This window comes from Galendromus occidentalis, unplaced genomic scaffold (genome assembly GCF_000255335.2).
Source record: "Galendromus occidentalis unplaced genomic scaffold, Mocc_1.1 scf7180000077434, whole genome shotgun sequence".
In the NCBI taxonomy this organism is placed as follows: domain Eukaryota; kingdom Metazoa; phylum Arthropoda; class Arachnida; order Mesostigmata; family Phytoseiidae; genus Galendromus; species Galendromus occidentalis.
Window position 1 is genome coordinate 231,931 of NW_003805422.1, and position 23,542 is coordinate 255,472.

General features: G+C 50.5%; 1 protein-coding gene across 1 annotated transcript in view; it reads right to left on the minus strand.

The window, feature by feature from the left end:
* LOC100902167 (uncharacterized serine-rich protein C215.13) overlaps positions 1-19,761 on the minus strand; it is a 55,102-nt gene extending 35,341 nt beyond the window's left edge. The window contains exon 1 of the mRNA XM_003742887.2: positions 19,159-19,761. Within this exon, the coding sequence (XP_003742935.1) occupies positions 19,159-19,728 (570 nt within the window). The 5' untranslated portion in view covers positions 19,729-19,761. The remainder of the gene's footprint in view (positions 1-19,158) is intronic.
* Between the last annotated feature and the right edge of the window lie 3,781 nt (positions 19,762-23,542).

A 23,542-nucleotide genomic window follows, 5' to 3' on the forward strand; every position in this document is an offset into this window, starting at 1 on the left:
GACAGCGGTGGAGTCGGGGTCGAATTGTGAGAGATATATGAGCTGAGCTAAGCCTTGGCGATCCGCAATTGGCACCTCAGTCTGAAGTCGTTCCTCTTGTGTCCACGATAAGATTAGACCGGCGAGATATAACCAGTAGAGCTGCCTGGGAGACCGAATGGTCAGGGGCCACGTCGCCGACTGAACTTTCATTCGGATTTCTGCCGGTGTGATCCGACTGATTCCAGCTTGAGCCTCTCTCGTCGAAGCAGTCGTATTCGCTTCTCCCTGCTTATCATCGTTCAAGGAACAAACCCACCGAACGGCCGAAGGGCTGACCGACAGTGTGATCGGTCACAGACCGTCGGGAAGAACGCTCGGGCATGCAGCTCGAGACGGAGGGAGCTCCGTGCCCGTCCGCAGGGGCTAACAGATATCATTAGGACTTTCACTTATGTCGATGATTTCCTAGATGGATCTTCTATATCCATACAGCATGCCGTTATGATGCCGAAAATGATATTAGCACCCGGACGTCAAGCACAATGATATCACCTTTTCGACAGGCCCAAGGGTTGTCACTGGGCTTTCCGTCACACCTTTATCGATGCTGCTGTTCCAGTAAGTCGCTCCCGTAATGCGCGCTTCAGTTGTTCGTGTGATAATTCTTATCAGTGCAAAACAAACCTCCAACGATGGCGCCGTTTTCCCTCACGAGGAGGGCTCTGTCTTGCGCCTGAATGTCCGCCGAACCATCGACGACCCAACGAGCGAAAATTGAAAATCATCAGCTTTGATGACTTTCTGATTGCCGAGAAACGAATCTTACAATTGAGCAGAGAAGTCCTGGAGACACTTGATCGAAGTTTGCATCGAAGGGAGGGAGCGAGATAGGTACACAATAAGTAATTTCGGTAGTCAGGAGGTGCCCATCGGTCGCGATTCATCATCTTCGCCCATGATGTCGAGCCAGACTTGGCTTAGTGATCACCGAGACAAGACTCCGAATAATTTTCGATTTATCTAGTGCGCCCATCTGACAAGCAATGTTTCTTTGGAGGCAGATGCAACGACAGGGAGAAGAAACAGGACAGCCCGAGGCTAAGTTTGACAGTCAGAATATGACCATGGTCCGCCCTGTGCTCGGGCGAATGAATGACTTCCTAAGACTGAAAAAATAACTTTCAGCGGAAGTTATTTTGAACTTACATTGTTCTAGTGTGGCAAGCGGCTAATCGACTGTTTGACTGAGTGAGGGGGTAAGAGGACCCTTGACTCGGAGCTATTTCTAAGTTTCTTAGCGAAACCGACGGGGGAGCAGGCTGTTCAGATGAATTACCTATTGAAACACTTCCAGAATACTTTTTGAAGTCAGATGGCGTCGACAAATTCGATATCGTGTTGTTGATTCCACCGATGATCACCATCGTCGACATCGCATGGGATAGAAGGTAGAAGTGTGAATAAACCGAGAGATAAAACAAATATTGCAGATCCACAGGACCGCACCACCCGCAGCAGTTACAACAATCAGGCAGTAGGATAACTAATTGTGCAAGTCAAATTCATTCCGAGATATGGAATAGATGGGCGTGTTTTTATCCACCTCTCCCGGAATCGACGCGTAGATCGCTCCGTCGGTATGATGTGCGTCATTTCGCTCGTTCAAAGAAACGACGCAGAGCTCGATAGAACACAATTAGCTCAAAACTCGTTAGACAATCGGAATTTCGCACCCATCAGACTCCTGTTCTGTACGCATTCCGTCGCGTCGTCTTCGGATCTCCGTATCCGTCGCTGTCTACGAGGCTGACCACTACGTAGGGGTCGGAGTGGTTCGAGCTCTTGTTTTGGCGTTCTAAACGGTTCCAGCGCTTTCTGACAGGCCGTGCGGATCGGACGACATATAAAACGGCTTGAGCACGGTCAAAACATCAATATGATTACAGATTGATTCTCCTTTCGTCTGCGCGTTGTCGTCAGGGATATCTGCATGATGCAGTCATGCAGATGAGCATTCGAATTTCAATCCGGTCGGTCACATCGCAGCATCGTCCTGGAGTCCGACAACGCCGCGCCGTCGCGGCTTACGCTGCGCGACGTGAATTTTATTTATGGTGGCACAGCTCGACTAGACGGATGAGAGCACGTTCTCGAGGGGTCATTCCCGCTCTGCGCAGTGTGTGAGCGTTCCCGTACGATTGGTCGACTATTTCTGTCTGAATCAAGCAGCCCGTCTGTCTCTCCGGCCCTCATTTCGTAGGTGTGCGAAATAATTTTTACGATCTTGTGGCGAGAAGCTCGATCTCGGATTACGTTCGTGACAAGTCATGCTGAAAACGATATACACGTCAGGAGTGGGTAAGTTGTCGGACGCGCACCCGAAACTATGCAATTAAATCGTCGCCATGCAGTGCTGGGTCTCTGCATGATCGATCGATTGAGCGACCGACCCACCGACCGACCTACCGACGACCAGCCCGTCAGCCGAGCGAGCGACCAAGAAACCGATCATTTATCACAATTGGTTGAAGAAAAAGCGAAGAGCCCTTTCAACCCGGGGATTATTGACTGAATCCAAGCATCGGAGCACGCGCTGCGAGCTCGGAGTGAAGAAACATAAAAAGAGCAAAAATGAAACAGTAGAATACCGTCATTCCGGGCGCCGCCATCGCTTCCCGAAAGCCGTGGCGCGTCGCGGAATTGGTGCGATCGCTTTCTAATGACGATAAGGCTGATCATTCAAGGAGGATTCGAAGATCGCTAAGCCGAGCTCTTCATTTTATGCATATGTTGTTATTTCTGATGACGCGACTGAGCCAAGGTTTCTAATCTCCAGATTCTGTATCGCTCCTCTTTTTTTCTTCTTCACGTGGAAGTCGTGCTCTTTCTCCTTGTCAATTGAATTCAACTGCGGTGGATAAATAATCTGACACCGACGAAATTCCAGAGTGTTCAACCAGTGGAAGGAGGGCAGCGGTAAGCGAGCGAGGATGGATAGATAGAAAGAAAGAAAGGGAGTTTGCGTTAGTAATTTCTTTTGGCGGCGGCGTCGTCTTCGTGGTTGAAGAGCGGGGTCAGAAGGCACGGAGTTGCCGTCGGTTCCCTTCACTACTTTTTTCCGTTCATCTACGTCTTCTGCTTCTTTTTCCCCATCGATTCCGTCGTCATCTTCGTAGTGTTCATTCTCGAACGTCCAGAAAACGCGGATACACGCATATAAATTCTCTCTTATAATTTATATGTCTATAATTTGCCGCACCAGTGATGTAGGGTCATTGGGCGAGAGCAGAGCAGCGACAGACGCATTTTTAACCTAACCAGGTTTTCTCAAAATAAATGTCAATTCCCGTGCGTCGAAGCGCACGATCGTAGTCGCCGCCGGCCAAAAACTATCCCACTCCCTGTATACGTCAACCGTCAGTGGAGAATACGTGTCACGGCAGAAAGTGACAGATTCGAGCTCCAGAGAACGCTAACGATCGAAGAGGGGAAGTGACTCGAGAATATTGGAGGCCAGGCTTGGAATCCCTTAAACGGAATCTTCACGGCTCTTCTGTTCCATAACAGCCGCCCGGACTGCAGGAATTCACGAAAGACGATGCCGTTCGACCGATCGCCGGTCACTCGGCGAAATTGTTTCCATTTGGCTTCTCGTTGTTGATTTGCAGCCGAAGTAGAATTCCATTAGTGTCGCTATACATATAGAACTTGTTACCCCAGATGTCGCAGAAGACAAGCAGCCGCTCGGATCGCCGAGCAGGGCAGCCAGACATGAACGTCGTCCCCGCCGCCGTCCCACCGACGGAGATGCAGCGGAAACGAAGTGTCGTCTTCTCGAATCATTCAGTGAGCCCGCCGGACAGACAGATATGCCGGACTAGCTCTTACTCGCAGCAATTATCGCCAGCCGACAAAATGCTCCCTTATATGATAATTATCTACGATGTCCAGGTGAGGTACTAATAATTCCACCGGTACTTCTGTGTTGGATCTATATTCCCAGCTATTCCGTGGCCGACCAGTTGACTTCCAGGCGATACGTCCTGTAAACTGCTCAGATTATCGTTGCTGACGATGAATAATTACCCGAGAATGCTCTAGAGCCCTAGCAGCGTGAAACTGCACCGGGAACGCGTGCTTGAAATCTTCAAATCAGTGGCATCTAGCTTCGTGTCGGAAGAACCCGTTCAATGGATCCCTTTCTCGAGACATCCTTCGGACGAACTCGAGGTCGAGAGAGGCAGAATCGGCGTCGAATTCGGAGCCCGAGATCTTCCTTGCGTAACTTGAATCATATCCATTATATAGTGAGTCTTGAGCGAAAGCCGTGGAAAGTATTGATAAGTTCCCCCACGCCGCTTGTTGCGTCAACCGACTGCAATAAGGCTGGCCCCCTGGCACGCGATTAACTAGCGATACTTGAGAAACTATGGACACGCCCGCTGGATTTGAAGCGTGAGAATTTCCCCACGAAATTCCCAGTCCTACCATATCCTCAATTTCTGACGTCACCTATCAATTTGGAATCGATGACCACGCTAGTCAGCAGAGACCCCGAACGACCCTGACCTACACTCAGTCGACTCATCCGTCCTCATTTCGCCAAGCTTCCAAGCTATGATATTTACTCAACTGCTCGTCAATTGACCGATGGCGAGCTCGGGCGATCTCGGCATTCGACAAACGGATCAGAACATTGATCTTGGCCTAGATGCGTGGCGCTCGGAGTTCGCTCTTTCTGGGACGTTGACGGCGAACTCTTCTGGGGGCAACGCATGTGTTTCTCTGCGTGATCCCCGGACGTGGATACTCGCAGCCGGTAAACTGGTTCCCCGGCTGAACCAATGCGTTCTTCTTGTTCGATGAAAGGGTTCTGTGCGGACTGATCTTAGCAATCATAGAGTCGTGATCCCGGAGCGCTGTAATCGGGTTACGATAAAGTGGACGGGAGGGGAGGGTATCGAAAGCACTGACTGAGAAGGGGGTTGACCTCTGACATGTCGGCAGAACAATCGGCCGTTCGCGGAAGATGATCGAGCTAGATATGTTGATTGGTGAGAGATCCTCCCGAACGACAGATGATTCTCGCAGAAAGCCATCGATCAGAGTAACTATCGACCTCTCTACCCTCGACTCTAGATTATCCCGCTCCATTCGGTCGGAATGAATTCATTCATGATACATATGCTCGAAAATCGGTTCCAGAGCTTTCTCGTATGTAAGCGTCGCTGCGCTCTCAGACACTCGATTGTGACACGGTAGCTTCTTACTTGAAGTAATTTTTGTAATGGCTAGTCGAGTTATGGGCATGACAAAGGCGTCTCATGGATTAACGGATGAAACTCCATCCTTGCGGAAACCCGCATGCCACGGGAGAAAGTCACATGCAATCGCTTCTCGATCGAAGAGCGGCTAATCTTTCCAAGAGAAGCATTCCGCGTCAAAGCTGGCGCTTGCTTGATGACGTTTCGCTGCAGGACTCGGACGGTGGCCCCTTCGATTGTAGTGTTTCCACGAGCATATTTTTGCTTCCCTGCCCTAGGCTGTCACGATTTGTGTCGAATCGGGATTCGAACGACGAAAAAAAAACATGAAAAATTTGCGCAACCGACAGCGACGTGACAACACTCCCGTATTTCGTTTACTGTTCATTATTCCATTCAGCGACTGTGGGCTGCGGGAAAGATCAGCGTTCCCAGTCTCGTCAATGGGTTTCTCGACTCGCAAGTTCCTGTCCAAAATTCTCTGGCTTGAGTCATTGCGGCATTTTGTCATGAATAATGATATTAGGGATCCGAATCCCTCCCGACGACAACGAGCTCGGATGAAGCCTCGCAAAATCTCCGCTTCACCGATCGACGCATCACGGCTCGTTGTTCACGACAGGCTCGACCCGATGAATTTCTAATTAGAATCCATTGGCTCCATTCTCTTTCTCAATGGGCTTCTTCTGTATCATCGGCTGCTGCGTTCCACGACGTGAAGCCAGAACGATGCTCGTCGGGACAGCGACGGATGTAAATACAGTTTGCAGTGCTCAGGCCCTCTGCTCGAGCGGAAGGGAGGAGCGTCGCAAATCGGAGCTAGAGAGAGATTAACATGACTCCAATAATGACATTACGCAGTGACGAGTCCTTGCGGTACTTCTCACAAGCCAGGAGCGAGTGAGTCCGGTGTATCGAATAATAGAAAATACAACTATTTCGGCTCAGGCGTCTCAGGATAATTCCGGTGTCGATGTTGACGCCTGACTCCGACAAGCACCGACCAACGTTCCGACTAGCGACGACGGCAGAGCGTACAGAATCCAGCCAATAGTTCCATCAAGTACGGGGTCAACACGATGATTCGCTCCAATAAGCGAATTCAACGTCGAAGTCGGACGCATCGAGCACCGAAGATGCCTTTCGAGAAAACGTCATTGGGAAATGCTTTAGAAAACAACAAATCATTCACGCACATCCTGGAACTGCACCGGCTTTTTCAGCTGGAAATTATTTTCACCCGATGCTTCCTCGTCGGGTTTTTGTACGCTATTCATCACTTGCGCGGTTCTCCAAGGAGGAACCCGATGCCGTTCAGACGAGATCTCACGGCTTAGCTCCCCCATTCCGAAGAGTTTCCCTCTTCAGAAAGAAACCGATGGCTGAGGTGCACCAGATTGTTCCTTGAAACAAATGTGTGTGCATACATGTGTACATATACCGAAAGCCAGAAAGTCTATCTCGTACGTGATACATCCGCTCGGGCAATGTGACAGCTCAAGAGAGCGGCACCCCGTAATTAGATGAACAGAACGCAGAAAAATAATGTAGGTACCTAGCAGAGGGGGGTGGAGTCACCGCTAACAATTGACGAGGCTATAAATTCTGGAGTCGGTCCGGATAATTTCCTATGCGAATGCTCACTGACGTCGTCCAGGATCACCTAATCGCTTTTGACACAAAAGGTCTTCTTGGCGGCACGGCTCAGAGCATAAAATTTCCATAAGGAGGCCTGCGATCTAGAACGGAGCCACCTAGATCTTCTGCGAGCCGATCGAGAGCGACCGTTTCGTCTGCGCATTTGTCTTTCCTGTTTTCCATATCCGTTATCTTCGTCTCAACTTCAGCAATAGCTCGTGGAAGGATCTCTGCTTCGACACCGCCAAATCTATGGCTGAAGAAACAATGGATTCAATGAAGCGTGCCATAGGATGTCGCGAATGCTGTAATGGTCCGTGCGACTGGGGATGCGACCCTGAAGATCATTCAGTACACACAGTGCTGAACTATCGAGGAACAACAATCGCGTCGTTGTCGATGACGCTCGTTCCTCGTATTTTCACTCTTCCTCGTGAACAATCCACAACGGCATGTCTGTATTAAACGCTTTCCGGGACGGGCGTCGCTAATTTTCAGCTGAGACCGAGCTCGGTGCGATTTCGGGAAGCTCCAGGCATCAGAGCGCGATCGAATCCGAGGTCAGCCCGAGTGGAACGAATGCTCATGTTCGGAATTCGATGTCTGATCCTTCGCTCCGAAGTCCAACCGATGCGACCGGTCGCTAATTGGACATCGCGGAATTTCCGCTTCGTCTTCTAGGTTCATATTGATCTTCCAGTGCGAAATCTAATAACGGGTATCCGTTCATGTGCGGCAACGCTATTAACTTTGATCGATGAGCCCGACGTTGAGGGCACAGAAAAGCGTCCATTTGCTGACGGTGACATTTCGCGCTCTCGAATCGCCCGTTTCCGAATGGCAAAGATCGATTATTAAATCAGCAGAGCGTTCCTAGCTTCTGGAAAGCGCTCGTGGTGTCGCGGTCAGCTTGCACACGCACCTGCAGTGTTTGCCTGGTTGTTTCATTATCTTGAAAGGAGTATCTTCATATATTTTTTGTAGCCCAGGCGACGACATGCTGGATAGATATAAATAAATGTTCATAGACGAAGACAGAGAGGACGAGACTCATCAGGTTGAAGATGAAGCATTGCGCCACCCGGAACACCATGAATCTTGTTTTCCAAATGTCCTGTATCAGTGGCAGCAGCGGCGTTATCGACTGCCGCGACCGTAACTGTATTTGTCGTCGCTTGGCAGATTGACCGTTTCAAATCAACACGGATTTGACCGACTCGCGGATAGGCAGGCGGGCGGGCGGTGGTTTAGACGTACAGACTGAGCCATCAATAGACAAGTATGTGTTATTATCATCATCGCAAAACAATATGTGCTCGAATGCGGCAAAACCTTAGCCGGGGATACGGAATAGCGAGCGGCAGGAAAAACAGCAGTGAGCAGGGCAGAGAGGCGAAAGCGTTCGAACGTCCTGATCCGAGAAGAGAAAGCTGGGAAACAGATGAATAGATAGGGAAAATGAAGAGAAAAATTACAGCGTTTGGATTACACAAGGCCGCGAAGCCAACTGAAATAGACGTTTCGATCCATTCGCGTCAAGATGAATCAGTCTGCATGAAACAACTCAAGCAACTCTTCAACAAGAGTCAGAATGCTAATCTTAGCCGAAGTTTCCTCCTCGAACGCCTTTTCGGTGACGAGTCGTGCCCATTCTTCAAGCTTCCAAAAAGTATGATTCCTATAAGCCGGTCAAAGCCAATGAATCTAATGACTCCGCGGAAAGAAAAACTCGGAGCTCCAGTCGTAGTTTCGCACAGCTGTCCGACCGAGAGGCGCTCTGACCGTATTCTCAACTTCTGACAATCATCCCCCGTCATTCTCATCAAAAACATACGCTCTTCCCCGAGCATTCTGATTTCATTCTCTTCCCTCCGAGTCCCTCCCCGTGAATTCACAATGTTTCGGAACGCTGCGGGTTGAACGAATCTCTCGGTGACGGCCAGAACAACGCGCTATCGAATCGAAATTCGAGAAAATCTCCTTATCTGTCTTCCCACGTTTTCCCGGGAGTGTTAATGGTCTTATGCTTGTACATTGTTTTTCACAGAATGGAGTGACACAATTAGGAATCGATATTTTCGGAACGACAACGCCGAGAAAAATGCGATGCGGTTTTCTGCCTTGCCCGTATTCCTACCAGTCTAGACGCGGTCTGATCGACGAACGCATGTGTTCCTTGCGTGTCCACCGCTCTTGCAACCGCCAATGGAACTTCCGACCGGGATACACATTCGCGTACGAAGTCTCGAGGTGTCGAGTATCGGTCCCAGCTTCAGTGTCGCAACGAGCCGCCAGTGGAAATAATCGAGCAGAAACTGCGACTGTTTCGAAGCGCAGCATCAGAATAGTCAAGCTTCGATTTTTCGTAAGAACCGTGATTTTGAGCCGATGCGTGAGCCGACCATTTGATACCAAGACGAATTCCCTTTCCGGTTATGGATTCCTCTCGAGGCGTTTTACTTGACGTATGGCAACTTTCGATGGTTTTCACTCCGAGAGAGGGGATCAGGCGGGAAATACATGAGCCGTCTCATCACGCGTTTCTCACTTGCGACGTCACTCAAGGAAAGGCGCCATTCGAAGATTGATCTAGACACGGCATATCTAAGCGGAGCCTTTCAGTTCGCTCCGGCAGTCAGATTTGCTCAGATCCCACAATGAGAAAGTCAGCTCTGAGAGCGAAAACAAGGGACTCTCTGTACCGCTTCCGGTTGTTCATACATGCAAGTTGACCAAAAACATACACGCTTGCGGAGAGAGAAGCGCACAAGATCCGGCCGGGAGGTCGCTCGGTACCAGACGCGAGCCTCGATGCTCAAGGAGCGAGCCGAGCAGCCGCTACTTGACAACACATGCGGTGTCGCTCCTCACGTCGGATTTTTATTCATAGTTTATTTTTGCCTGCAGGGGTTTTTGTCGGGGTTTTTCAGACCGCGAAGCCTCGCGTGGGCGGTACACGTGAAATTAGATGTCTCTTCTGTGAAACCCCAGAGACGATTCAAGGATTCTCGCTCGAGCGAATTTTCTGTCTCCGATTGAGACAGTTATCTCGGACGCTGTGCTCGGCGATACCTGAATATTGGAAGTCGGCAGCTTTCCTCAGATATCATTACTCAAAAAATGTTCTCCAGGGTTTTGTGGGAACATTGGCTCGCTCCGTCGATTGGAGCCCCGCGAGAATTTCCAAGGTCTAAGAGAACGGAATTAGAATTTAGGTAGGATGAGAATTAATCACTCCATCGAAGTGCAATAACGTCACAGCAAGCTCGACGAGCGACCACACCCCTTGACAATCGTTCGCTTTGTCCTGGCAATGCTTTCTCCAGAAGAATTTCTGAACTTCAGGTACATCCGAACAATTTCCGACAAGGACAAGGATTCTCAATTACGGTATCCGTCCTCGCACCATTCTGTTCAAGACTGTGTCCACGAAAATCGAGACATCCGCTCAGGAGCATGATTCATAGCGATTTGTATCGACGACGTCACGACAGGAAAACCTAGAATCTCATGCCGACCATCGATTGCTCAACATTCAGCACCTAACGACGACTGTCGATCCTGAGGAGTGTATTGTGAGACTCGTTCTTTCCACGTAGGAAGCGTATGGTTCCATCAGCGACGCGATCCATATACGTTGTTCCACGTGTCCTATGGTACATAATCGTCGACGAGGAGAATTGACTCGGAACCGACTGTTGAAACAATACATTCCACAGGTCTTACACTCGTGAGAGGACCGATAATTGAAAGAAAGTGACAGGCAAGCAAAATTCGAAGGATAAGTGGCGGGCGAATCATGAAGCGTCGGAACAGCATAGGTGGGAGAATCTGATACGGAGCGAGGAAGCGTCAATAGATCCTGCATACCACATGTTTATGGTGAAAAATCTTCCCCAGGACGCTGTAGTATTCGGCGAATCCCGGGGCCGGGTATCCCTTCTCCACGGTGCGGAACCGAGCTATTTTTCCACAGTGGCGCAGTGAACGATTCGATACAATGGGGAGACGCTCTTTTCTCTCCTCTGCATTCCTACGAAATAACACTGTAACATGCCTGGCCGAAGGAGCGCTTTTCGGGGCGATGCGGAGACTTGGGCCTGTTGCACGCTGCGGTAGTGCCGACGCGCATTGATGCGGCGTCGACGTAATTGAAACGCACCAGAAACGCGTTTTGAGAGCGCGTTGCGGCTTGATCGCCATCGATCCGACGGTGACCCGCAATTATAGTTAAACTCCCGATCGTGGAGCTATGAATGTAGGCTTATGGCTGTGAGCCACATGCTGTCGATGGCGGAATCGGTGGGAAGAGAATCGCCTTCATGTTCCATAAGAACTCTCTTTCAGTTTCTCTCTTATGTTCCCTAGTTCGATTTCCGCATTCGGACGGCCAGATATGCAATCGATGTGGTCGTCTGTCAGTGATGATGTCGAATCTATATCTAACACAGAATCGTGTGTCGTGTCTCGTGCTGACACGATTGAGGCCTAACAGAATAAAACTCTTGGTCCATCGCACGTCATCGTGACCTAGATGGGGCTGCTACAGCCCTCTGCCATTAGGACGTAGGACGTCACTCAGGTAATTTTATCCCTTTCCTAAGTCTCGCTCCCAGAAGAGTCGATTCAGGTAACTTACTCCCACTCAGGGATTTCTCCTTGATTCGTCTCTATTCCAAGCAGGGAATCGAGGGGGGAATTCGCGCGAGAATCGTCCTTCGGGACTTTTCAGGCAACGGGACAGCGAACTCTGTCCTAATAAATTAAAACCGTTCTTGATGATTGAACGGCCCGAGCATCGTTAGCTGTGTGGTAACTCGCATCGCCGAACCGTAGGCCGTACGCAGAAAGTCGTCCTTGTGTCTTCCGCCCTTGTCTACGTTTCTCGTCGCCCGGTTGACACCCGGTCCGTAGAGCCAGTTAGTCGCAGACAGGCAAATGAACGTGAAAGCAGATTCCATTATGGGCTATAAGTGGTCGAATAGACAGGCATCGTTATATAACTCAAGCTTTGAGCGGGGGCGTCGCTGACGAGTCTCTTGCGGAGGTGTCTTCAAGTCGCGTGGATAGCGCTGGTGGCACGGAACGTCAATCGTTTCATCTACACTTCTGGCAACACTTTCAGAATCGCGACGCATTGAGCAGCTAGCTCCCTGGCACTCGAGTGTCGGGATAGGCGTCTTAAGTCGACGCTCGACGCCTGAAGCTCCACAACAACAACAATGATAATGATAATAATAATGATTGTCAGGAGAATGCGGAGTCGCGAGGGAAGAAGGGCGAACCGAGAAATTCCCGGAGCTCGATGTCGATGATGAGTTCTTGAGGGAACATCTTGATTCTACGGCCTTGGTGCCGTCCGGGCGTCCCGGAGTTCTCCGACTATGTCCCGGAGCCCGGGAATCGGAGAAATGATCCCCGACATCCCGTTTTATGACTAGCCGCCATTTTTAGGACACACGTGTGTCACGGCAACTGAAGGAAAACCGTCATGACCGTATACAAGCCGAAGTCGGTGCTATCATTACAAGGCAATGAGAGAGCTATATCGAATGAAATCGATTACTGAAGCTTCAGACGAGCCTAAGAAACGTGCCGTTCTGGAAGAGGGTAGGGTTGATGCGGTGCTTGTGGTCGTTGACGGTACTGTGGCGGGCCGACTCTTCTGGAAGCTTGCGTCCGTGTGTGGCTCTGTGTCAAGGATCGCAAGATGCATTTCTAGACACAATGTCACTTCGGAATTAATCTAATGCACTGCACCCAAGCATGCCAAAGCGAGACAACAAGCAAGTCAGTCAGTGTCTCGGTTGGTAGTTGTAGTAGTAGTAGGTAGTCGGTTGGTGTCGGCTCGCTCCGCCAGAGACCCGAACGAGCCCTGGAGCGGCTCGCTCGCTCACTCACTCACTCAGAATAACTCAAACACGGCAACCACGCCCCCTATTTGTTTGGAACGTTCTTCTGAAACGCTTGTCGATGCCTCTTCCAAGTTTACACATATCCCGGAATGATTGGGTCGACGCCTTTTTGCGTCGCCAGCTCACACACTGATTTGGGTCGGTGTATGGAGATTTCAGAAACTGTTGCAAGTGCTCCCCCTCGTGTCCTGTCATAGTGGACAAGGAGCAGCGACAAGCGGAATGAGTGGAGCCGACTTCACGTGGCAGGAGGGAAAGGAATAAAGATCGAAAGTGATTCCAGGCGCGAGCAACGATTACATGGAAGTTCGAGTATCTTTGCAGCGCGATCGTCGTTGCAGAAGGACCAAAAGGGCCGAGCTGGCGGCGAGGGGGAAATCGCCACGAGTTCTCCGCCGACCCAAGTCAACCTCCCCTTCAATTCACACTGAGGAAGGTGTCCAGATTTCCAGACCCTAGAGATTCCCCTCCCACCCAAGAATCCCCCTGTAGAACGAAGCAGTAATATCGGTCCGTCACCGTACCAAAAGTCGGAGTTATTAGCGTGTGAAAGGACGTCAAATTACTTCGTGTTTATGCAGAATCATTCCTACTAGCGTAAGAAGCAATTGTCCACCCGATCAGTTGCATCGTTCTCAAATTATTCCGAAAAATCAAGTTTTTCTCCGTTGTTTGCTGGATGTTTCGTCTCTCCACCAGCTCTCTCCACATGATGCCCCGACCGTTCCGCCAAGGTGCGATCCGAAAGACGACGCAGCAGCCTACTAGGGTGACCCTGATCGGCGTGATCAGAGGATCGAGAGCGTACCAGTAAGTTCCGTTCCCTCCAGCCTCAGAAGCTCATCTACTCCTGGAGCTCGCGACTCAGCGTCGCATGAGAGTCATGTTGTTCCGAGCACCCAACTCTGTGAAGTTATGAGGAACGCTCCCTCCGCGTTTCCACAAGAATTGAGAGCTACGAAATCGAATGTAATGCTTTCCAGAACTTTCCGACAAGGAGGTTATGCCTTCCTTGATTCTGTAGTGTATCCGATAGACGATGCCCATATATTTCACCTGTTTCCATTTTTCCTGCTCCAAGGCAGCGATGGGAGAGTCCGACTCTGCGTCCATGTATCTTTTCGAACTCCAATCGAAGTTCCTCCGTGTCCCTTGCGTAGGATTTTGAAAGAGAACCTTGAGACTCTCAACTCTCGACAAACTCGCTCGGGGCTTCGAGAGCATCGCATCTGGTACGCGGGCAGTTTAGAAGTAAGGGCGCGAAGCGCACTCAGGGTTAGTATATAAATAGGGGATAACCGAACATTGTGGTCTACGGATGCGGGCTAGATACGACCGAAAGCAAACGGCATTGTTCCAAGAGATGCCCTCAGTTATTCTATAGATAAATGGAACAACGAAAGCGGCGGTCCAGACGGCTTCTTCCCTCAGTGAATACGACGACGAGCACGGCGTTTTTAATCTTCGGCCAATCGAGGCATCAGAGCAAGGTGATCACCGAAGGATAAGCTCAGCCAGAAATCCGTCTAGTTGTCCATTTGCCGAATAGCACAAGGACCTCAGGCCTTGCACAGTCATACAATAGCCCAATAAAAGTGAAGAACGAACCGCGTACCGCAAAGCTCGCCCGCGTTTCGTTCCTTAGTTAGACTTTCTCGTCCGCTGACTGCGAGGCGGACAGGTCTTAAAAGAACGTTTACTAACTTAGACTATCGGTGAGAGAGCCAGTCAGTCAGTCAGTCAGTTAGTCGGTCGGTCAGCCAGTAGGACAGCCGGACGAGGGCGGCGCGCCCGTTCGAAAAAGATGAACCCGGTCACAGGCTGGGATTAGCTGTCAGTTCGACGAGAGTGCGGCCCTGGTCGATCGGACACGGGTAAGGGTAGGAATCACTTTCTTTTGTGGCGGTAGGACATTCAAGTGTCGAAGGAGAAGAAGAATATTCTTCCTGATCGTTACGGTACCTCGACAACTTCTGACTCAAGACCACCGCAACGACCACGTTTCCGAACATCAACCGCTATGGATCGATCGATCGAGCGAGCGGGACTTCGAACGTCGTTTGGATGGATCGATCGTTTCATTGCTCGATTCGTCCATCTTGTTCGGTCTAGCGAGGAACGGACAGATTCACCGGACACGTTCCCCTCCAATTCGTTCTTTCCCTTCGCATATTTCAGAAGATTTCCTTCCATTGAGCCTCTTTCGGTGTCTTGCCCTATCGGAAGTCCTCTATCGGTTTCGCTCGGCGATGCTTCTTCATTCAATTCTTCCTACGTTCGTGGTCGAGGGTGGCGGAGGCAAAAATGATGGAATGGCGTCAAGACCATTCGAAATTCATTCCCAGTCGCATCATTTCTGTGCCAGAGGAAAGGTGTGCGAGAATTCGGGAAAAAAGACTAGACGGCCACCATTGATACGAGCGAAAATGAGTCGCTAGTTTCGTCGCCACGGGAGTCGTTGAGAGCTTGGCGAGGGCACCCATCGGAAAGCAAAGAAAAAATCGAAACGTCTCACTTTTCCTCTATTTCTGGGCGACGATTCGGTCTTGTCAGGCGACGATGGGAGAACTTCGGTCATGAGCATTACGGGGAAAGCGTGGCATTCCTCTCGTTCTTCTATCATCTCGTACGTCATTCGACACGAACCTCATCAGAGGTCTCGTCCGAGCGACGCCGACGCTCTCTCGAAAGATGCGAAGAAACGAGCGATACGGGATAATATTCAAAGCATCTCCGGAGGAATCTCAATCGACTCCAGTAGAGAATAGCTCTATCACGGCACGTCTCCATAGCGAATCTCCGTCACAAAAAAAAACGAATCAATTTAGCGTGACCGAGCCTGTTGTTCGCCCGTGCATTCCATCGTCATAGAACGTGAGGATGATGAGATACCCACAGATGGAGGCCCTCAGGTGCGGCAGAGACTAATGGAGCAGCGAGGTTTTCCAGAGACGATGTAAAAAGACGCCCAGAGGGGATAAAGACGGAGACAGCACGTATTTCGCCGCTCATACGTATCTACTCCTTCAACCGATGGTAAATCAATGAAGAAAGGAATCCATGCAATCCAGATAGTAAGCGCGATCGCCAAGGCCGCACACCATAGCCAAGAGCTGGAAATCACGAAGCACACAAAAATCCTATGAAATAGTCCGATCGAAAATTTGTTATAAGGCACTTTACACGGAATATGCCGCTTCGGGAAAACACCGCTTGCTGTGGATAATAAAGCGAATGGCGTATACGCGTGCCTGGATGATAATACGCCGTCTCACACAAAAATGGCGCTAACTATACGTACATATCTGTTGACATCGTCGACACCACGCCGCCGCTGGCCAGGCTGTCGGAGATAACATCGTCTTAAATCGGCAGAATCGGAAGGCAGCAGCTCCGTAACAGGCTTAATGTGATTTTTCAATTTTAGGCTCTTTTCAATCTCATTTTCCTTTCTTCACTTCGCCTCTTTCGAACTCATCGGGGTCCCTGATTGCTGATTACGAATCAGGCTGGACCGGGGCCGTGCGGATGGCAGAATCTCTGCCTAACGAGTTCGACCCGACGAATAGGCTTGTACGACTCGTGGGCGGCTTGCCGTTTGCGAATCCATGTGTCGACAGTTGGTAAACGCTAGTGAGAGCCCCGATAAGATACCGCACTATCGGTGCCTATGCCGAATCGAAACTCTCAGACCGAGTGAATTCATTAGTCGCCAGTAGTCGTATTACATGACACAGCTCATAACACTGATCGGAGCTCAGGTTCGCTTGCTCTGTCATAAATGAGACTCACATCGGAAGAAGATAGCGAATATTCCTCGAGACGGAAGCTCTCGCTCCATTCTTCTTCTCCGACTTGTCTCTTCTTCTTTCTCCCTTTCGATTGAGTTGATTAGAATGGCAAAAGCAACAATGGCAGCTCGACGGCGGCGCGACGACACAAATCTCTCATGGACCGCTACGTGATCTGCCCCAGAACAATGGAGTCTCCCAACGTGGATAGACGACCGACCGGACGAATAGATGGACGGCTGAGTTCAACATCCACGCGCAGACCCTTCAAGGTAGGTACTCGAGCCAAGGAAACTAGTCAGTCAGCCACCCAGCGCGATAGCTGCCTAGCTATTCCATCCAGCTGAGCATTGTGTCCCATCTCTCCTTTTATTCGCTCATTCTAGTTGCAAGCCCAACCAACCGAAAAAACGGCCGACCGACAGACTGACGCACGGACAGACTGCGAGAGACGGACGAGCTGTCCGCCGTTTATAAGCGGCTAACAACGACCGCATAATTAATCGGATCCGCTGAGCGGAATCGATAACTTAGCAGCAGGACTCGGGCGAAAGTTTCGCTTCCGTTTGCGACCTTGACAAATGCATTATCCAGCGAGGCGCGTAACAATTCGGATCAAAAACTATTTTCCGTCTAACTACAGGGTCGGCTCGGATCCGGATTCCCTCGGTGTCGAGCTGTCAATCCCGATTGGTATCACGCACTACGACAAGAATGGAAACCATATCATGGGAGATACGAGAGGGTTTTCGAAAACTCTTCCCGAGTTATCCATCCGGAAAGACCATTGAATTCCCCCCTGATAGGTCCGAGGCTCGTCGGAGGCGGTTTCTCCGCTGAGTTCTCGAACATGGAGCTCTTCAAGAGCGTCTTCCACACACTGCCTGAGAGCGACGTTTCTGGGCTGTATCGGCAGCGCTCCAATGACTTTGCATCATTATCCAGACTCTCTTCTGTTACGATTGGCTTTCATCCGTCCGTCTGTATTCATTCCCGTGCGTATTCATGAGCTCTCTCCATGGACCGGATAGGCAAATCCTCTCGGCGCGTTAAGAATTATCGAACCTGCATTTTCCTCCACGATCGTTGTGACTCTCATTCTTCTGTATGTTCTCATTGAAGACACAGCTTCGCATCTATGGAAGCGAGCGGATACCCTCGTTAAGGCCAGAAAATCAAAGGAATACTTGAGAGCGAACGAGGAGATGCAGCTTAAGGCGTACCCGCGGCTGACCGCTTCAAAGTTCTAGGGAACGTCTGCTTCTTTTCCAGTTTTCCGCTTGACTTCCCCCACGGTTAGCGTCCTTCTTCCTCCAGAGCGTTTGGGCCGTTGCCACTGCTCAACGCCATCACCATCATCAGCGTCGTCTATGCACTTGCCAGTCGGCGCACCGCCAACTCTACAGATTCTCGCGAGATTCAAGCAGCTTCGCGAAAAATCAGTTTGCGGGGGTGTTCCAGCCCCTGGAGCCGACGGCACTCACACGGCTATTACTTCGAAAACCTCGTTTCCAACAATGCGACAGCCATCGACCGTAAGAGCTCACGTAATCAAGACGACAACATAAATATGACCGACAAACAGACCAACAGATAAACCGACTTTTTCATCTTTCGCTCGGGCTCAGTCTGCCTTATCGTCAGCGTCGAAGTCTGAGCTTGGCAGTCGGCCGGCCGGCCGGCCCGCCCGCTCGTCTGTTCTTCCAACGGCCGCGGCGACCAACTGTATGCTTCAAGAAAAGCCACATGACCTCACTTTCGATAGCTTAAGATAAGACTTGAAGGAGAATGAAGAAGAATGAAGCCATACATATAGACGAGCAGGTATGCCACGAGTGGAATCATTCCAATCGGATGCACTCTCGCTGCGAGTCTGGCGGCGGTTCAGGTCTTCATCGTGGCCTCGGGATGCTTTGACCTATCTTGGGACTCCTAGTGCCGTGAGATGTGAGAGCTCGAGTGTCATGCCGAACTCGGAAAAACCTCCCATGCTTTGCAAATGCGCTATTTAACTCCCTCCTCTCTCTTCTTTACTTATGATCCCTATAGATCCACCCCAGGACACATGAATTGTCGAGCCGGATACGAAATCACGATACACGCGCGTACAATTACTTTCGCCTTTCCCTCCTTGCAAAAGGAAGACGAGCTCACACTAGAAAGGAGCTGTGTCGAAAGCGTCGCTCTTCGCCCATCGGGTGCTCAGAGGGTTAAGAAGCCTGATCCGACTGTCAACATTCTTGGGTGACAGTCGAGCGGACATCAGCGGCTTCACTAATTTAGATGGGGACAGGGTCACCACGCGCGCACACGGAGCCGAACAAGGCGCTGTCGACCGGAATTCAAGCTTTCGCAGTGCTTCAATGCCGATACACCATTGTGTCTCCTTGGTCCGACACGCGGAAATCTGATTCGGATCACGCGTTCACCGTGTGAACTCTAATCTTTGAGGATTCAATCTTATCAGTGGATCGGGAGACGATCGAAGAAGAAGACGACTACGCACGGCCCACACGCAGCCCCATGAAAGGGGGAAGTGGATGCCGAGAATTTTCGATTCATACTTACGATTTGTGTTTTGAGAAAGTTCATCTTAGAAGCGAACTTCGATGTCGTGGCATCCATTTCATCCAGGAGACTCGAACGTCGAATTTGTAATTGTTCGAATCTGCACGCGGTTCCGTCACTTTGCACATTCGATGATCCATCGTGACACTGTATCAAGACTGGCGTATCCTCTGTTCGCTTGTGACTTTCTCTATTCGAACTATCCTCCTCAGACACACACTGTGATCGTCCGGACTCCTCGACGGACGAGTTGCTCGAGGCTCTGTTCAGCACTTCAACACCGGAGTCGTGATCGGACTCGATGTGGCACTTGGTTGCGTGGATGGACTCGGGATTGTCGGACGATTCGCTCTCCGTCAGGTTTCCGTCCTCCTCCTGGGGTCGGATTATCCATTTAGAACTTAAACGTCTTCTGTAGAATTCTCTGCAGGAAGCGACGACCTCGTCTTCTTCGCTCTCTGACAGCGAGGAGGATAACTCGCTCGGAGAATCTCTATCCGCGCTCGCGACCCTCATTTCGAGGAGCTCTTCACCACCGACGTCCGAGACGACGTCCGACGCTAACGCCATCACACACTGATCTGAGCGGGTACCGTATTTCAGCGTTGAACGGTGCTTCTCCCACCAACCACTGGAAGAGCGCCACCTACCGTCGGAAAGCCCAAAGTAGCGCGGAAACAGATCCGGGTACTCCGTTTCACCGTTACGGAAGAGAAGGCCTGAAGACAGACTCCGGTACCAGAGGTCGGAGGGATGCCCATCTGCCTGCTTCGTTCAGTATGTCATTCGGCAGCCTCTGATAGAAATTAGACACGTGTCTCTACTTAGATCTCGAGCAAAAATGTTACGGCTGAGATTTCTCGGTCCTCCGACGGGGCTGTCACTTGTCACGATCGCTCGGGTTTCGGAGTCTCCCTGCACCATCACCATGCGATTCTCCGCGTGTATTCCCCCAGGCTGGTCAGGGCTCGTGTCAGACTTATGGACGTTCGGAGCCTCGGTAGCTGGAGCGAGCCTGTCCCTCCGCCCGATTCCCTTCTCCCTTTGGGAACACGAGCCGACGCGTCGGCCTTCGATTCGCTTACGTCGCTACGTAGATAGAGAATCGAAGGCTAAGTGTATCATATTCTCCTTTCTCCTATCTTGGGGGCATGGAAAAAATCCGCACGCATGTCTGGAATGATACGTGCGAGCTCCGTCTCATCCTGATTGCAGCGCCACTTCCGTCGATCACGTCCCGCTTACTATAACATCGTGGCGATTTTCGGTTTTTCTGACACACAAAGACAGACCATCCTGTTCGTACAAAAAAGTCTGTTAGAGAATGTCAGCGCCGGGTTGTCTTTCAGGGCACGTCTCTCCTGACATATGGAGAGAATGAACTCTCTCTTCATGAGTAGCGTGCTAACATCAGCTGATTGAGAACTCGGACTGTGCACGCTTTCTGTTTGGCGTACTCAAGCCTGGACCATTCAACTCTCAGGGATGGCATCTGCCATCACGGACGAAGCTTTTGATGCAATTCGGGGGTATCTAATTGTAAGGCTCGGAATTGAGTCTCAAGAGCCCCAAGACTTGAATTCGAACTGAATTCAGCATTGAGATGTTTGACTCGCTTCTGTCGAGTTCCAGACCCTGGCACATCCTCGCCAGGTGAGAATCGAGGTGGCGTGGCCTCCGTCAGAGGGAACTCAAGCCCTATTCGACCTCAGTGCTCCATGCTCGGGAAGGAAGGCTCGTCGTTCTCCTTGTTCTCGACTTTTCAGGATTCGTGTCCCCTGATCTGGTGGATAAGATTTCCTCGGATGTCTATCAAGCTCTGGAAGAGTCAAAGTCGTTCGGAACGTTCCCGCGCACAAGTTCGGCCCGCGGGTACATCCGACTCATAATTCAATCCTCGGACGGATTCTCGCGGGCCCAACCGTTCAGGGAATGATGACACCTACATTTTATTGTAACAGTGAGAGCCGGAGTACCTCTGTACCAGGCTAAGTTTCTGAAGGAAGATTTATCGGTGTCTTTGGAAGCACCATTCCGCATCGTGTTGGTACTCCTGGCGCTGGAGTGGTCACGACACTTGGCTCCAACAGACCGGCGTCTTTCTTGAATCAATTAGAGCCATAATTCGTTCCGACTTTCCAAGACGATTCTCCAGAGGTTGAGTGACTTTGCAGAATAATTTTGTTAGTTATGACCGAACTTCATAAATTAGTTTAGCGTCAGTTTCCGCTCGCATGTGTGCCTCCGCGCGCTGAGAACGTGACTTCTACGTAAAGTCGATTCAGACTATCCACGATTCTTGAGTCATTTACGAGCTGCCGTACCTATTTTCTGCGCCGTCGCAGAGCCACCATGCAAGTAAACAGCAGGCCGCGCGGACGAACGAATGATCCCTTAGGAATCACCACCCTTAGGGCTTTCTCCCGGGCGCTAGCTTGGTGGCTCGTTCCGACGCTACTCGGTGATCTATCTGCGGCGGCCGATTGAAGACATCACGCGGAGAGACGACACTCCCAGGGACCGAAGTGTCGCATCTGCCCGGATGCGAGTAAAAAAAAATCGCCGCCGAGAGGACCTACAGACTTACAGAACACAGATAGCGAGCAGCATGCGATTTTCGAGGGTCGTAGGTCACGATACCGTCAGAAGAAAAAACAGAGCTGCTGCTCGTCTTAATGGCCGCCTCGATGGAAAATCGTCGACTAAAGCGGATGGATTTGAGCTCCCGCGCCCACTTGCATCTAAATACGACCGAATCACGGTTACATCCGCTCCGAACGATTCACGTTTCTGCTGCGTTGCTGCGTATATCTCAAGCACTCAGTCAGTGGCTTCCTCAGATATCAGATATGGGCGCTCGAAATAATTGTCGCCCAAGTTGGAATAATATTCGCGTCCCGAGCTGGAGGAAGACAAGGAAATTATGATACATTGACGCGCATCATACTGTTTTCGCTCTCCGATTACTTGCGCACAATTTTATGGAGGGATGGTACCAGTCGATTTTGTCATCGACGTGCGAGCGATTCTCGCACTTTCCACTCGAAGGAGTTCCGGAAGAGGTTGTTTCATCCTCAAAATCGGCTTTCGCTATCGTAGTGACTCAATTCCTCGCATGCTCATATAATTGCCTAAGCTCTTCGCTCAGTAAGCTTCTGCATTTACATACGTATGCGTGAGAATCGGCGTCACGACGGATGTGCAGAATAAGCGTGAGTATTTTTCGTTCGTGTGTAGGGGCTGTGTAGACGTTCTGATTGTGACGACCGCTGGAATCATTTGATTTCAGCCATTCTTCCCAGACTAGAAATTTCACATTGTTAAGACCACAAACATTGTAGGAGCGATTTCAAGTTCGTCGACTTCCATCCCTGCTCACAATCATGTCTCTACCTCCCTTTATGGAATAGGTAATGTTTCTTGTCGAGACAGTAGCTTCGTGATCAAAGTTGAAAATCCGGATATCCAAGTGACGCACAGCGTATTGTGATAATACGTTTGTATCGCAATGACCTCATTCTTGAAATGTTTACGGCTCGTATGCATGAGTTCGATCCCGTAATGGCGTCCTTCGCGATTCGCCCCCGGGGAATGAGATGCCGAGCCGCTCTGCTTTTGAACATTTGCATTCTCCGATGCCAGCGACCCCGTAAACTATTCGGAACCCAGAATCGAAAGATATGATCGACATCGGATCCCCACTGATTTAACGCTTTGCATACGCTCCGGAGATGCAGGCGCTTTCGACTGTTTTTTTCGCCCGGGGATTTTTCGAAAAGAGAGCCTCCGGTGAAATCCACTATGTAGTTTCTGGCCGATGAGCCGAGCTCGGCTGCATCCCAATCTCCCCGTCTATGATCTCCCGAGAGAAGTTATAGAACAGATCTTTCCACACCCGCGAGCATGTGGAGACTGATCTTCTTGATGGGATTCGACACCTCTAACACTGAGACGCGTCTGACAGCTATACATGTCCCGATGGCGACGGAGGACAGAGATCTTTCGTTAGATGGAAAAATTTCGGAGCGACGAAGGTGAGAACATTGGGCGCTCTACGCATCACACTCGAACTCAGACTGACCATATTGAAGCTTCACCCTACGGGAAGTCACTTGCTCGATCCTGGAGAATCCATCCCTCGGAAGCTCGAGGTTCCACTGACATAATTCCCTCAGAAGTGCGACAGCTATCCGTCAAAGCCCGAACCTCTGAGAATCCGAGCATACCGTTGTGTGACATCGGAGCTCCGTGCCCATGGAGCCCGGGATATCGACGCACGTAGCTCCACTCAGTAGCTTTCAGGGATCAATAACACTGCCCGACAGCCAAAAGCCTACAGAATAGGTGAGACCTAGATTGGGATAAATGTAGGCCGTACATTCCG